The 16960-nt window shown below is 47.7% G+C and overlaps 2 protein-coding genes across 3 annotated transcripts in view; one reads left to right on the top strand and one right to left on the bottom strand.

The window, feature by feature from the left end:
* NDUFB5 (NADH:ubiquinone oxidoreductase subunit B5) overlaps window positions 1–9965 on the bottom strand; it is an 87070-nt gene extending 77105 nt beyond the window's left edge. The window contains exon 1 of the mRNA XM_063916318.1: window positions 9749–9965. Within this exon, the coding sequence (XP_063772388.1) occupies window positions 9749–9866 (118 nt within the window). The 5' untranslated portion in view covers window positions 9867–9965. The remainder of the gene's footprint in view (window positions 1–9748) is intronic.
* Window positions 9966–10093: 128 nt separating this feature from the next.
* MRPL47 (mitochondrial ribosomal protein L47) overlaps window positions 10094–16960 on the top strand; it is a 140136-nt gene continuing 133269 nt past the window's right edge. Inside the window, exon 1 of one of the 2 annotated variants that reach the window (XM_063916316.1) lies at window positions 10094–10300. In XM_063916316.1, coding sequence (XP_063772386.1) covers window positions 10200–10300 — 101 coding nt within the window. In that variant the 5' untranslated portion in view covers window positions 10094–10199. Of the gene's footprint in view, window positions 10301–10396; window positions 10429–16960 lie in introns of those variants that run through there. The other variant, XM_063916317.1, reaches the window with a different exon arrangement.

The raw sequence follows: 16960 nt of genomic DNA, 5'->3' as shown, positions 1-16960 counted from the left end.
GGGGCGTAGAGTCCATCCCTACCGTGGAGAATGCCAACGGATTTATAATAGGATGCTTGTCTGAAGACTCCGACTCATTTTCTTGCTCCCATGAGCGGGAAAGGGCATCGGCCTTGCGATTCTGAGAGCCCGGACAGAACTGGAGTTTAAAGTCGAACCTGGAAAAGAAAAGTGCCCATCTGGCCTGACGAGGGTTGAGACATTGTGCGCCCTTCAGGTATAAAAGGTTCTTGTGGTCTGTAAGTATGGTGATTGAATGAGAAGCTCCCTCCAACAGATACCTCCACTCTTCTAGAGCGAGCTTGATGGCTAGCAACTCCTGGTCGCCAATGGCATAGTTGCGCTCAGCTGGGGAGAACTAACTGCAAGGGTGTAAATGGCCATCTTTAGCCCTCTGAGATAACACCGCTCCTACTCCAACGGAGGAGGCATCCACCTCTAAGATGAAAGGAGAGTCGATGTCAGGCTGTTTCAGAACAGGCGCAGAGATGAACCTTTGTTTTAAAAGATGAAATGCTTGCATGGCTTCTTCAGACCACTTGGACGGGTTAGCACCCTTCTTAGTGAAAGCAGTAATAGGCGCCACAATGGTGGAAAAGTCTCGTATAAACTTTCGGTAATAGTTGGCGAACCCTAAGAACCTCTGGACCCCTTTGAGGGTTAAGGGTACCGGCCAATTTTGGATTGCTTGTAGTTTCTCAGGATCCATCTCTAGTCCGGAACCGGACACAATGTACCCTAGAAACGGAATGGACTTGACTTCAAAGACGCATTTTTCTAATTTGCAATAGAGATGATTGACACGGAGACGGGACAGAACCTCTTTAACCCAAAAACGATGTTCCTCTAAATCGTTGGCAAAAATGAGGATATCGTCTAGATAGACCACGACATGACGGTATAGAATGTCTCTGAAGATCTCATTGACAAAATGCTGGAAGACAGCTGGAGCATTGCTCAATCCGAAGGGCATGACGAGGTACTCATAATGTCCGTCACGGGTGTTAAAGGCGGTCTTCCACTCGTCACCCTCACGGATCCGGATGAGATTGTATGCACCTCGCAAGTCCAGCTTTGTAAAGATAGTAGCTCCGCTAACTCTGTCAAAGAGCTCAGTAATCAGGGGTAAAGGATAACGGTTCTTGATGGTAATGTCGTTCAAACCTCTGTAGTCGATGCACGGCCGCAGACCACCATCTTTCTTTTTTACAAAAAAGAAGCCTGCGCCGGCTGGAGAAGAAGAAGGTCGAATGAACCCCTTTGCTAGGTTCTCTTTAATATATTCCTCCATAGAATGCGTCTCAGGCAGAGACAACGGATAAGTTCGGCCTCGAGGTGGAACCTTCCCTGGAACGAGATCAATCGGACAGTCCCATTCTCTATGAGGAGGAAGGATATCAGCAGAAGCTTTACTGAACACATCCGTGAAATCTTGATATGGAGGAGGTGGAACATCAGACGACCTGGGGGAGGAAGAACAGACAGGCAATACTTTAAACAAACATGTCTCAGCACAGGAGGAACCCCATGCCAGGATTTGCGTAGTCGTCCAATCAATTGTAGGATTGTGAAGACGGAGCCATGGAAGGCCCAGGACCACAGGATGTGTGGCTCTTGGAATCACTAAAAAAGAAATAAGTTCGGAATGAAGAACTCCCACTCTCAGACGAACTGGTAGAGTCCTTAAAGAAATAACTGCATCAAAAATTTTGCTGCCATCCACGGCAGTTAAAGAAATGGACGAAGGAAGTCTCTCGGTGGGTAGGGACCACCGTTTAACATAGGCTTCGGTAATAAAGTTCCCAGCTGCTCCGGAATCAAGGAGGGCAATGACGTTCCGATAACGTTGAGCAACTTGAAGCGAGACTGGGAGATTACAATCTTGAGGAGATGGAGAGGAGATCATTACTCCTAGCCGGCCCTCTCCTTGGCGAGCTAGGATTTGGAGTTTCCCGGACGTTTGGGACAGGCATTAATGGTGTGAGACGGAGCTGCACAATAGAGACAGAGAGACTCGGAGAGACGTCTTCGGCGCTCAGCAGGAGTTAAACGGGAACGGCCAAGTTGCATGGGCTCATCTTTAGATGGTGACAGTTGACGAGGAGGAGGAGCAGAAGATTTTGGAGCAGATGATCTTCCACGCTCAGTTGCTCTCTCTCTGAAACGTAAATCAACTTTCGTGCAGAGTGAGATTAGCTCATCTAACTTAGAAGGTAAGTCTCTGGTAGCTAACTCATCTTTAATACGCTCAGATAAGCCATGCCAGAATGCAGCATACAGGGCCTCGTCGTTCCATGCCAGTTCGGATGCCAGGATCTGGAACTGTATCAGATATTGTCCTACAGTACGTGACCCCTGGCGTAAACGGAGAATCTCGGATGAAGCTGAGGTTACCCGGCCTGGCTCGTCGAAGATGCGCCTGAATGTTGACACGAAGGCAGTGTAGGAAGATAGCAGGGTGTCGGACCTCTCCCATAACGGTGATGCCCAATCAAGGGCTGAGCCACTGAGAAGAGAAATAATGTAGGCAATTTTTGTACGGTCACTGGGAAAATTGCCAGGTTGTAGCTCAAACTGAATCTCACACTGGTTGAGAAATCCCCTGCAGAATCTTGGAGATCCGTCAAATTTTGCTGGCGTTGGAAGATGAAGACGTGGAGCAGAAATGGGTAAGGTGGGTGGGGTTATAGCTGGAGTCACTGTGGTTGACGCACCAGACGCGCCTGATCCACGGAGAGTTGTCTGAATCCCATCCAGCCGAGTAGAGAAATCCTGGAGACAGCGGATGATGTGGCCCTGTGCAGCCTCCTGATGTTCTAGTCGGGCTGCCAGTTCTTGCATCGGCCTGGCCGCTTGATCCTGGTCTCCGGCTGGATTCATTAGGTCAGTGCTTACTGTCACAACTGAGGGCCTGAGCTGACGGGAGGCAGCCTCAGTTGTAGGGGCTGAGATGTACCGGAACCTGGGAGATTGTATCAGACCCCTGGACATGTAAGTAACATGAATAATAACTGCCCGAAGGCGTGACCACGACAACTTGGATAAAAGTCAATGATGTTTATTATGACAACTCCGCAACACAGCAGCAGTAAAAGAAAACGTAAAAAGTCAGCAAAGAATAAATACAGTTCCTGGGTACTACAGGATGGCAGGAGCCACAGGGCACTGGTAGTGTGAGATAGTTCTTATGATCTTCTAGATGGAAAGTCCTTACCAGGCCCGACTGTAGCAATGGAGATAACCCAGGATTGTGCCAGCTGGTGTTCCAGGAAAAGCTGGGTTGCTGAAGATAAAACAGCTGCTGTGGATACTGGCTGGAACCAGACTGTTAGCACGGAGTGGATACTGGCTGGAACCAGTTAAATAATAAATGAACTTGGGAGCGATGAAATATGAACTGAAATGTAGAACTTGAGAGCGGAGAAATAATAATACCGGTGGAGAGTGGTAAAGTGTAGAAAGGACACCGGCCCTTTAAGGGAAGCTGTACTCTGCTGGAAGCTGAGCTGGAAGCAGGTAATGTTGTAGCTGGAAACAGATGAATCCACAATGGATTGGAGAGTCAGGCTACACCGCAGGTGGAATGCTGGTGCGGGTCTCTATGGTGGAAGTCTTGAGACAGGAGCTGGAACCTGGAAGACAATCACAGGAGAGAGACAAACAGGAACTAGGTTTGACAACCAAAGCACTGACGCCTTCCTTGCTCAGGCACAGTGTACTTATACCTGCAGCAAGGAAGGGATTGGCTAGGCAATTATGCAGATTAACAATACTGACAACAGATTGGAGGAAATGATCAGCTGACAGAATCCAAGATGGCTGCGCCCATGCAGACACTTGGAGGGAAGTTTGGTTTGTAATCCATGTGGTAATGAAAACAGTAATGGCGGCGCCGGCCACTGGAGACAGGAGACGCCAGGCTGACAAGTGCACATCCAACCACGCGGACACAGCGGAGGCCGCGGCTGACGTAATCGCCACTCTGACACTCTGCATGCAGAAGCTCAGGGACGGCGGCGGAGGCCGCGGGAGACGCCATGCCAGATGTAATAAGGCGTTACTGTGACAGCGTCTCAGAGAGACAGGAGAGGATGCAGGAATGTGAACATTAGGATAACAGATGGGATCCGGTCCTGGAGCGCTGAGCCAGCCTTAGGAGGCATCTGATGGGTAAGAAATGGCGTCCAGATACCCGGATCGTGACACACCGCTGACAGCGCGCTTACATGGCCTTCCGCCCAGCGTAGAATCCTGGTCTCTTCTGCCATGGCCACTCTGCTCCTTGTTCCGCCTTGGCGGTTTATATGAGCCACTGCCGTGACATTGTCTGGCTGAATCAGAACCGGTCTTCTCCGAAGTAAGTTCTCCGCTTGACGCAGGGCGTTGTATATGGCCCTCAACTCCAGGACGTTGATGTGGAGACAAGTCTCCAGGCTTGACCAGAGACCTTGGAAATTTCTTCCCAGTGCCACTGCTCCCCAGCCTCGGAGGCTTGCGTTCGTGGTCACCAGGACCCAGTCCTGAATGCCGAACCTGCGACCCTCTAGAAGGCGAGCACTGTTCAGCCACCACAGGAGAGATACCCTGGTCCTGGGAGACAGGGTGATCCTTTGATGCATTTGTAAATGGGACCCGGACCACTTGTCCAAGAGGTCCCATTGAAAAGTCCTCGCATGGAATCTGCCGAAAGGGATGGCCTTGTATGAAGCCACCATCTTCCCCAGGACCCGCGTGCACTGATGCACTGAAACCTTCTTTGGTTTCAATAGGTTCCTGACCATGGTCATGAGTTCCTGAACCTTTTCGATTGGAAGAAAAACCTTTTTCTGGTCTGTGTCTAGGATCAGGCCCAGAAAGGTCAGACGCGTTGTAGGAACTAGCTGGAACTTCGGTATATTGAGAATCCAGCCGTGTAGCTGCAACGTCCTCATGGACAGAGACACGCTGTCCAGCAACTTCTCCCGAGATCTCGCCTTTATTAGGAGGTCGTCCAAGTATGGGATAAATTGTGACCCCCTGCCTGCGCAGGAGCACCATCATTTCCGCCATTACCTTGGTATAAACCCTCGGGGCCGTGGAAAGCCCAAACGGCGACGTCTGAAATTGGTAGTGACAGCCCTGCACTGCAAATCTCAGGAACACCTGATTGGGGGGGGGGGGGGGGGGGGAAATATTGGTACATGAAGGTATGCATCCTTTATGTCCAGGGACACCATCCAATCCCCCCCCCCCCCTCCAGGCTGGCGACGACCGCCCGGAGTGATTCCATTTTGAACTTGAACCTTTTCAAGTACAAGTTCAGAGATTTCAGGTTTAAAATGGGCCTGACCGAACCGTCCGGTTTCGGGACCACAAACAGGGTTGAATAATATCCCTCTCCCTGCTAGAGATGAGGAACTGTGACAATCACCTGCGAGGAGGCAAGTCTTCGAATTCTAGCCTGTATCCCAATCTCTACTGCCCAGGGAACCACCTGCGATTGAACCCAGACGTGGCTGAAAAACCGAAGACGAAGCCCCAGCGTCATGCGGTGGACTTTGCAGACGCAGGGGAGGACTTCTGCTCTTGGGAACTAGCTGTGTGCAGCTTCTTTCCCCTGCCTTTTCCTCTGGTAACAAAGGACGATCCCCGCACCTTCTTGTTTTTATTGGAACGAAAGGACTGCATTTGATAATGAGGTGCCTTCTTAGTATGCTGCAGGGGGACACAAGGTAAGAAATTCGACTTACCAGCCGTAGAGACAAGGTCCGAGAGGCCGTCTCCAAACAACTCCTCCCCCTTGTACGGCAAGGACTCCATGTGCCGCTTAGAATCGGCATCTCCCGTCCACTGCCGGGTCCACAGGAGTCGCCTAGCAGAAATAGACATAGCATTTATTCTGGAGCTTAATAAACAAATGTCTCTCTGAGCATCTCTCATATACAAGGCAGCATCTCTGATATGCTCTATGGTCATTTGAATGGCATCCCTATCTAAGGTGTCAATCTCCGCAGATAAGGAATCTGCCCATGCCACAACCGCACTACAAACCCAGGCCGACGCCATAGTCGGTCTAGCAATAGTACCGGAGTGAGTGTAAATGTGCTGTGGTCTATCTGGAGAGTCCCAAACCTTTTCGCACAATTCACTTAATTCAAATGATGATGGAAAAGTGACTTCAGGCTTTTTCTCTTTATACATGTGTACCCTCGTATCAGGGACAGGGGGTTCCTCAGTAATATGCAAAACCTCTTTAATGGCCATAATCATGTACCGAATACCTTTTGCCACCTTCGGCTGTAATTTTGCATCTTCATAGTCGACACTAGAGTCAGAATCTGTGTCGGTATCTATGTCATCGATCTGGGATATGGAGCGCTTCTGAGACCCCGACGGGCCTGGCGCCACAGGGACAGGCATGGACTGGGTACCTGACTGATCCCTAGCTTCTGCCTTGTCTAACCTTTTATTCAATAGATTGACATTTGCATTCAAGACATTCAGCATATCCACCCATTCCGGTGTCGGCGTTGCCGACGGCGACCTGACATTCAAACACTCCCCCCTCCACAGTAAGCGAGCCTTTCTCGTCAAACATGTCGACACACGCGTACCGACACTTCTCACACACAGGGAACCCCTTTCTGAAGACAGTATCCCTGTCAAGGCCCTTTGGAGAGACAGAGAGAGAGAGACAGAGAGAGAGACAGAGAGAGAGACAGAGAGAGAGAGAATGCCAGCACACACCCCAGCGCAATAACCCTGGAGACCAACACAAAATGTTTTTCCCCAGCCGCGCTGTGTAATATGTAATGCCAATTATGTGCCCCCCCTCTCTTTTAAGCACCCTTTCACCGTGTGTGAGCAGGGGAGAGTCCGGGGAGCTTCCTCTCAGCAGTGCTGTGGAGAGAAGATGGCGCTGATGAGTGCTGAGGGAGAAGCCTCGCCCCCTCGGCGGCGGGCTTCTGTCCCGCTCAAACTTAGTAAAATATGGCGGGGGCTCTTTTATATACATGTACAGAGCCCACCTGTACATGTATATAGTCTTTTTGCCATGCAGAGGTTTATATTGCTGCCCAGGGTGCCCCCCCCCCCTGCACCCTTACAGTGACCGGAGTGTGTGAGGTGTATGGGAGCAATGACGCACAGCTGCAGTGCTGTGCGTTACCTCAGTGAAGCAGAAGGCTTCTGCCGCCTGAGACGTCTTCTGTACGTCTGGCTCTGTGAGGAGAACGGCGGCGCGGCTCCGGGGGTGGACGCCCAGTAAGAACCTGCGTTCACCCCCTCTGGAGCTAATGGTGTCCAGTAGCCGAGGAAGCAGAGACTATCTTTGACAAGAAAGTCTGCTCCTCTCTCCCTCGATGCAGGCAGCCTGTTGCCAGCATTGCTCCCTGTGAAAAAGTAGTAAAAAGTAGAAAGAAAAATCCAAACAAAAATGCTTTCAGGCAGAGAACTCTGGAGAGCTCTCTGCAGTGCACCCATCTTGCTCTGGGCACAGTGTAAAACTGAGGTCTGGAGGAGGGGCATAGAGGGAGGAGCCAGTGCACACCCAGAATCCAAAGCTTTCTTAAAGTGCCCTATATAATAATGCTGCTGAAGGAGAATGCTGCTGTTGTTAAGTGATAGGCATATGTAGGTACGCATCCTGAATATTCAGGTAGGCCATAAGTCCCCAGGCTCCATTGTCAGAATAATCGAACAGAGTATTTCCCTGCGAAACCTGAGCACCCGCATAAGCTTGTTGAGTGCCTTGAGGTTGAGTAGCAGATGGTTTGTCCTCTGACTTAGAAGCTGGACATCTGGTAGCCCAGGATTGCTTGAAACGTGGTTTGCTTGGGCAAGCTGCCACAGAGGTTGCAGACCCTTTAGAGGCAAGCACTCCTGCATCCCAAGCTGCTTCCCCATTATGGGAGATGTGGGGCAGTTGTTCTCTAGTAATATTTGACGGGAGGCTGTCTTCAAGCGCATGCACTCAGCCTTCAATAATTTTAGCTACCTAGGCCGAAGCCATAGCTGGGCATGTATGGTGCCCACATGCAAGTAGACTCGAGGAAAGTTTCTATTTTCCAGTCAGTGGCATCCTTGAGGTAGGATAATGTAGAGCTTCTAACAAGGTGAGACGATGACAACATTTGGTTTGTAGTCTTGTGGCTGACAGAATGGCTGTATTTGCTCTGCTGAGTGACATACCAGCCAAACAGCTCCACGCTTCTTATGCTGTCTTGGCCAAGACAGGAAGGATTTGCTGTTTGCACCACATAAGCATTTACCAAAGGGGGAACCTCCCACTTAGTATATTCTCCTGCCAATATCTTTGGCTTAGATACCCCAAAAACAGTTTTGCCTCCGTTATCCACTGACTGGGCCATTTTCTCCTCAGCTTGTACCTTTGCACATCAGATTACCTTCTTAGTCTCCTTCTGTCTAACAACATATCTCTGTCTCTATTATTTTGGGTCTACTTATATTTCCTAAAAGCCATCTTTTTTGCTTTCACAATACTTACTACTACTTTCACAAACCGCACTGGCTTCCTTTTCCTTGTGTTTTTCTTTCGAAACAAAGGTCTGTTGCCTTTAATATTGCACTTTTTAATGTTTCACACCTCTCCTGCACTGCTTCCAAGTTCCTCCACTCTGCCAAAGAATCGCTTACACATTTTCCCATCCCTACAAAACCTGTCTTCCTAAAATCTTACACCTTTCTTTTTGTATGGGACGAGTCAGTCTCTGTCTTTATGCTGAACCATACTGCTTGATGATCACTGGAACACAAGTTTTCACCCACTTTTACGTCCGATATTCTGTCTCCATTTGTAAGTATTAAATCTAATATTGCGTCTTTCTGAGTGGGCTCCCTCAAACAAAAAGAGCAGACTTTAAACTACAATACATATTTTTTCTGGACAGGAGCTTTGCATGAGAAGAAAAGCAGGCTTTAAATTTAGGTCACTTTCGGCTTATGCAGTACTTACAATTATGGACAACGAAAAGATAATTGTACAGTGCATGCGCACGACTGATGTGAAAATATCAGTCGGACATGCCTCAGGGTTACTCAGACAGCCGATGTTCTGTCCGATTATCAGATCCTGGATCTTACGACACAGCACTCGGATATACAATGCTGGCAGGTGGTGGCTTTCTCCCTCAGGCGCACCCTGCGGCATTAGCATATTTACACATCGCTGCGTCTAAAGATGTAGGAGCAATGTGAACTGCATCTGTCACTGATTCAGGCCTAGTGTCACAGAGTGACTTATTCATATAGACAAGTGGTCCATTTTGGCGTCTTTAGTGCCAGTTTTCATGCCCACAGCCAGCCTGGCAGCACGCTGAGCATGGCACCGCCACCTGTGCACACTCGCAGCAATAAGCAAATTATCAGCAACCTATTGCATACCTCCCAACATGACCCTCTCCAGGAGGGACAGGATGCCCTGCTTCTGGACTTTTCTCTTAATTTATGATTGCCGGCACCTGTTTTAAACAAGTTAATGGATAAGAAAGGTGTTTTAGCACAGGTGATGGCAATCATATATTAAGAGGGAAGTCCAGGAGCAGAGCATTCTGGCCCTACTGGAGAGGGTCATGCTGGGAGGTATGCTATTGGACAATGAGAGGCCAGCCGCAAACTCCGCTGCACAGTGTGTACACCGATGTGCGGCAATGTCACCGGCTACCCGGGACACCTCAATGTCAGGCTTTGCTCCTCCAGCCACCAAGGTCACCCCGCACCCAACCTCCCCCGGGCCTGCCCGGCACCTTACCCGTAATGGCCGGCGGCACTCTTTTCTGCAGGGCACCCTTCCCGACCTGCCCGCGCTGTAACGGCTGCAAGCGGCTGAGAAACGCCGCCGCTGAACGGAGAAGGCTCATCCCCGCCATCTTAACTGAGGGTAAGAACTGTGGGCAGCGTTATCATCACGACGTCAAACAGCCAGCGACGCTCGCTTATTGGCCAACTGATTAACGCTACTTCTTTGTAGCGTTACTCCTGTGCAGTTCACCGGGGGGCGTAACTCTCAGCATCTGTGTCCCGTCCTGTATGATGCAGACACTATCAGTGTCCACTACACATACCCTGCGTATTATCTCCCACTGACACATGACATAACCTGCCCGTGCCCTCACTACTAATGGTCCCGCAGTGTGCGACATGTGACAGTCACTTCCTGCCGGCGCAGCCGCAGAGTAGTGTGGGCGATCTGTCTGGCCAAGATGGCGGCGCCCGCAGTGAGAGGGCTGCTGTCTGGATGCAGGCGCCTGTGCTCCGTGTCAGCGCTGCCGCTCTATGTGAGGAGGTTAGGGAGCCTTCCCAGGTAGGAAGAGGATGTGTCACAGCTTCCGCCCAGGTGCCGCTCCATCGGTTTGTCAGATGGCCCAGGAGGGGGTATCCCCCTGTCTGTCCTCTGATTCCGGGAGACGGGGCTATGTGCAGTCACTGGGGGCAAGTAGCACCACACATTGGGGCATATTCACTTTGCCGTAATATTCAGTTATTAATCCTGTGGAGGGGTCGGGAGGCGCATGAAAATCGGGTGGCTACCCAGAGGAGTGGGCGAGTCTCCCAGAGCACACCTCCCAACCTGACCCTCTCCAGGAGGGACAGAATGTTCTGCTGGAATTTTCTCTTAATTCAGGATTGCCATCACCTGTTTTGAACAGGTTAATGCAGTGGTTTTCAAACTTTTTTGAATCCTGGCGCCCTAGAGTATCGGAATTTTTTGCACGGCACCACTAGGCCAAAAGTTTCTTATTGAGAAATTTAGAAAGTAGTATTAAAATAAGTACATTGACTTTATATGTCATTCTTGGGGACAATTGTGTGGTGAGGGACAAGATTTGCTTCTGTTTGTCCACATATTCAATGATTGGCAACCACTAGCACTGGTTTTGCCTATTACATTGACCATAAATAATTTTAATTGGACCTGGACCACCAACACAGGGCACCCCAGCAAGTGTCTCACGGCACCCCAGGCTGCAGTGCCATGGCACACAGTTTGAGAACCACTGGGTTAACGGATAAGAAAGGTGTTTCACTACAGGTGATGGCAATCGTAAATTAAGAGAGAAGTCTCTTCTGTCCCTCCTGGAGAGGGTCAAGTTTGGGAGGTATGCCAGAGGCACCCACTTACCGAGTGAAGTGGTTAGACCGGGTGGCTGATGACGCAATGTGCGCTGAATTGTCATTGTCGCCCTGTCCTCTGCTCCACAGTGTTGTTAATTGCAGCATTGTGGGGCAGGGTGTGATGTTGCAATTGTGTCATCACACCCACTTTATTGCCGTTCCCCATCTCCGCTGAGCCAACCTGGGCGCAGCCAGTAGGTCGGCAAGTATGCCTTCAACTACCCAAAAAAGTGGCAAATAACAATGGAAAACGGTACAGAAGTGTATTTGTGCCAATAAGTATTTTTGGGTCATAAAAGATGTCAAATAGCTGACTTTTTTTAACCTTTATATTAACAGTGAAAAAACACTAGTAAGCCATTGTCTAAATTAAAGCCTGTCGATAATTTTGGAGTTCTGAAAAAATATTTATAATGTGATTTTTAATTAGTTTAAAGCTAGTTTAAATAATATTGGGGGGAAAAACATAAATCTGCCCATAAACTCATATTTACTTCCCCATCAGATAGTAACATAGTATCTGAGGTTGAAAAAAGACAACTGTCCATCGAGTTCAACCCATTTGTGGTGTCCTATGCATGATGATTTGACTAAAATTTCTGACTGATGCTGCTGTCAGCCGTTGCATTTTATCCCTATTTATAGTAACTATAATGCATGACTATGCACCCCCTGGATATCCTTATCCAATAGGAATTTATCTAACCCATTCTTAAAGGTGTTGACAGATTCCGCCATTACAACTCCCTCGGGCAGGGAATTCCAAACACGTATTGTCCTTACCGTGAAAAAAACCTTTACGCCGTATTGTGCGGAATCTCCTCTCCTCTAACCTGAGCGAGTGTCCACGAGTCCTCTGTGTTGATCTAACCAAAAACAGGTCCCGCGCAAGCTCTGTGTATTGTCCCCTTATATATTTGTAGATGTTGATCATATCCCCTCTTAGTCTCCGCTTTTCCAATGTAAACATGCCTAGTCTTTCAAGCCTTTCCTTGTATTCCATCGTCTCCATGCCCTTAATTAGTTTGGTCGCCCTCCTCTGTACCTTTTCAAGCTCCAGGATATCCTTTTTGTAGTACGGTGCCCAGAATTGTACACAGTATTCAAGGTGTGGCCTCACATAACGGGAGTATAATACTCTCGTCCCTAGCATCAATACCCCGTTTTATGCATGCTAATATCTTATTAGCCTTCTTTGCTGCAGTCCTACTTTGGGTACTACTGCTTAGCTTGCTATCTATGAGGACACCTAAGTCCTTTTCCAGTACAGAATCCCCTAATTTTACCCCATTTAGTAGGTAGGTGTAATTTTTGTTCTTGTTACCACAGTGCATTACCTTACACTTGTCTGTGTTGAAGCGCATTCTCCATTTGGCTGCCCATGCTTCTAATTTAACTAAGTCGTTCTGAAGAGACTCGGCATCCTCCTCTGTATTTATAGCCTTACACAATTTGGTATCATCTGCAAAAATTGACACCATGCTCTCTAGACCTTCTGTTAGGTCGTTAATGAAAATATTGAACAATAGCGGTCCTAATACTGAGCCTTGCGGCACACCACTTAGCACTTCAGTCCAAGTTGAAAAAGATCCATTAACCACAACGCGCTGCTTCCTATTATCTAACCAGTTTTTGACCCAAGTGCATATTGTGCTTCCTAGCCCTGATTCTTGTAGCTTGTAGATAAGTCTCATGTGTGATACAGTATCGAACGCTTTGGCAAAGTCTAAAAAGATTACATCCACGTCTTTACCCTGATCTAGGTTTGCGCTTACTGTTTCATAAAAGCCAAGTAAGTTGGTTTGACAGGATCTGTCCTTCATAAACCCATGTTGATTCCTTTTAATGACCTTATTGGTTTCAAGGAACTTCTGAATACTATCTCTTAGAATACCTTCCAATACTTTCCCCACTATAGATGTAAGACTAACTGGTCTATAATTACCTGGTTCAGCTTTACTTCCCTTTTTGAATATAGGCACTACTTCCGCTATACGCCAGTCTTTGGGAACCATACCTGATATAACTGAATCCTCAAAGATAGCGGTTTTGCCAGTTTAGAGTGAAGCTCCATTAGAACCCTTGGATGAATACCATCGGGCCCTGGTGATTTATTAATCTTTAAATGTTTTAATCGGTCACAGACTACTTCCTCGCTTAAATAAGTACCTATCAGTGTGATATTCTCATTATTGAGATTGTGTGTCAGTCCCTGAATTGGGTCCTCTCATTTAGTGTGTCTGCTATGTCATTATCATTTTTGCTTAAGACTCCCAACTTGTCTTTTAAAGGGCCTATACTCTCCTTCTTTAATCTCTTGCTATTACTGTATTTAAAGAATTTTTTGGGATTCGCTTTGCTTTCCTTTGCTACTAGTTTTTCAGTAGTCCACATAGTGTTTTTGTACAGGCTCTCTTCTCCAATTTGTTGGTACTTTGGAGACTCTTTAAATTACCACTAAATGTAAATTAGAAATTGGCATATAACAAGAGGTCCCAAAAACCCTCCTAAATATACAAGTGATCATATATGTACTGTAAGCCTTTCTGTATTTTATCAGTAATGCACATTTTTGCGATGGTTGTGATTGGGGAGTGTTTCTGTTTCAGTACAAGGCACTTTGTAAGCTGGAGGTGAGTGTCACGGGATCCGGTCTGAAGATCGACAGTGTCTAGGTCGACCACTATAGGTCGACATGGATGGAAGGTCGACATGTGCTAGGTCGACAGGTCTAAAGGTCGACATGAGTTTTTCACATTTTTTTTCTTTTTTTAAATTTTTTCATACTTAACGATCCACGTGGACTACATTTGGAACGGTAAAGTGTGCCGAGCGAAGCGGTAGCGGAGCGAAGGCACCATGCCCGAAGCATGGCGAGAGCGAAGCGGTGCACTAATTTGGGATCCCGGTCATTCTACGAAGAAAACGACACCAAAAAAAAATAAAAAATCCTCATGTCGACCTTTAGACCTGTCGACCTAGAAACCCTGTCGACCTTTCATCCATGTTGACATAGTGACTGTCGACCTAAACATTGTCGACCTAGACACTGTCGATTTGATGAACAACACCCGAGTGTCACAGCCAGATCTGTGCTAAAGCCATTGAAAAAGAGAGATCCACAAAAACAAACAGATTTGCGCTTAATAGATTGAAAAAACTGGATCCAGTGATAAAGTTTAGTGTTTGTCTGGTGTATGTTACCGCACATTAATGGTAGGTGCCGCCATGTGTCAAAACAAAGATAAGTGTATCCCAGGGCTGGTTGTAAATAATTAATACTAGGACGATTTGTGTAAAAGTATAATCCAATACAAATTCTTAGTTTAAAATTAATAAAAATAACAGATGTTAAGGTGCCACAGTGTATTAATAGAAATAGATTACGTATATAGAAAGTGCCATTGTTAACTCCTGTATCAGGTTGATAGATAGTCAATAGATAGACACCATATGTTAGACAGACATTAGGTCGACAGGGTCAAAAGGTCAACATGAAAAAGGTAGACAGTACAAAAGGTCGACGGTCAAAAGGTCAACATGAAAATGGTCGACAAAAAAAATAGACAAATGTTTTTTTTAAATGTAACATGGTTTTTGGACTATTTCATACCTTCTCTATCCATGTCTGCATATAGTTGGTGATAAACCTTGTGGCGAGCCACCGAGTCCGAAACGTGGCGAGCCGTTCTACAATTGGGGGTCCCAGATGACAAAACTATCCACACAAACCACAAAAATGCAAAACACATGGTGTCTACCTTTTTTTGTGTAGACTTTTTGACCCTGTTGACCTAATGTCTGTCTAACATATGGTGTCCATCTATTTACCCACACCCCCTGTATCATGCGTCAACAGCCTAGGACCCTCTCCAATAAGTGTCCATAGCAGGTCACTGATTAGCAGTAAGGTTACCAGATCTTTGTAGTAGCAGTCTCCATTAGTCTCTCCGTAATAGACGGAGTAGGTATTGTAGAAGGGGTGATTCGGGTGCAGAAGACGCTGCACTTGTATGTCCAGTGGAGAAGAAAAAGTCCAAATATTTCTCTAACGTCCTAAGTGGATGCTGGGGACTCCGTAAGGACCATGGGGAATAGCGGCTCCGCAGGAGACTGGGCACATCTAAAGAAAGCTTTAGGACTATCTGGTGTGCACTGGCTCCTCCCCCTATGACCCTCCTCCAAGCCTCAGTTAGATCTCTGTGCCCGAACGAGAAGGATGCACACTAGGGGCTCTCCTGAGCTTCTTAGTAAAAGTTTTAGTTTAGGTTTTTTATTTTCAGTGAGACCTGCTGGCAACAGGCTCACTGCATCGAGGGACTAAGGGGAGAAGAAGCGAACTCACCTGCGTGTAGAGTGGATTGGGCTTCTTAGGCTACTGGACATTAGCTCCAGGGGGACGATCACAGGCCCAGCTTGGATGGGTCCCAGAGCCGCGCCGCCGGCCCCCTTACAGAGCCAGAAGGCAGAAGAGGTCCGGAAAATCGGCGGCAGAAGACGTCCTGTCTTCAACAAGGTAGCGCACAGCACTGCAGCTGTGCGCCATTGCTCTCAGCACACTTCACACTCCGGTCACTGAGGGTGCAGGGCGCTGGGGGGGGCGCCCTGAGACGCAATAATAAACACCTTGGATGGCAAAAAATGCATCACATATAGCTCCTGGGCTATATGGATGCATTTAACCCCTGCCAAAATACATAAAAAAAACGGGAGATAGGCTCCGCCCCTTTATCGGCTGCCTTATCTCCTCAGCACACTGGCGCCATTTTCCCTCACAGCTCCGTTGGAGGGAAGCTCCCTGGCTCTCCCCTGCAGTCACTACACTACAGAAAGGGTTAAAAAAGAGAGGGGGGCACAAATTAGGCGCAGTATTAACTATACAGCAGCTATAAGGGGAAAAACACTTATATAAGGTTATCCCTGTATATATATATAGCGCTCTGGTGTGTGCTGGCAAACTCTCCCTCTGTCTCCCCAAAGGGCTAGTGGGGTCTTGTCCTCTATCAGAGCATTCCCTGTGTGTGTGCTGTATGTCGGTACTTTTGTGTCGACATGTATGAGGAGAAAAATGATGTGGAGACGGAGCAGATTGCTTGTAATAGTGATGTCACCCCCTAGGGGGTCGACACCTGAGTGAATGAACTGTTGGAAGAAATTACGTGACAGTGTCAGCTCTGTATAAAAGACAGTGGTTGACATGAGACAGCCGGCTACTCAGCTTGTGCCTGTCCAGACGTCTCATAGGCCGTCAGGGGCTATAAAGCGCCCGTTACCTCAGATGGCAGATATAGACCCCGACACGGATACTGACTCCAGTGTCAACGGTGAAGAGACAAATGTGACTTCCAGTAGGGCCACACGTTACATGATTGAGGCAATGAAAAATGTTTTACACATTTCTGATAATACGAGTACCACCAAAAAGGGGTATTATGTTCGGTGAGGAAAAACTACCTGTAGTTTTCCTGAATCTGAGAAATTAAATGAGGTGTGTGATGATGCGTGGGTTTCCCCCGATAACAACTGATAATTTCTAAAATGTTATTGGCATTATATCCTTTCCCGCCAGAGGTTAGGGTGCGTTGGGAAACACCCCCTAGGGTGGATAAAGCGCTCACACGCTTGTAAGGGCTCTATCCTCTCCTGAGATGGCCGCCCTTAAGGATCCTGCTGATAGAAAGCAGGAGGGTATCCTAAAATGTATTTACACACATACTGGTGTTATACTGCGACCAGCAATCGCCTCAGCCTGGATGTGCAGTGCTGGGTTGGCGTGGTCGGATTCCCTGACTGAAAATATTGATACCCTAGATAGGGACAGTATATTTTTGCCTATAGAGCATTTGAA

The sequence above is a fragment of the Pseudophryne corroboree genome, chromosome 4 (genome assembly GCF_028390025.1).
Source record: "Pseudophryne corroboree isolate aPseCor3 chromosome 4, aPseCor3.hap2, whole genome shotgun sequence".
Classification (NCBI taxonomy): domain Eukaryota; kingdom Metazoa; phylum Chordata; class Amphibia; order Anura; family Myobatrachidae; genus Pseudophryne; species Pseudophryne corroboree.
The sequence above is the reverse complement of the archived record's forward strand: the minus strand, read 5'-3'. Positions and strand labels throughout refer to the sequence as shown.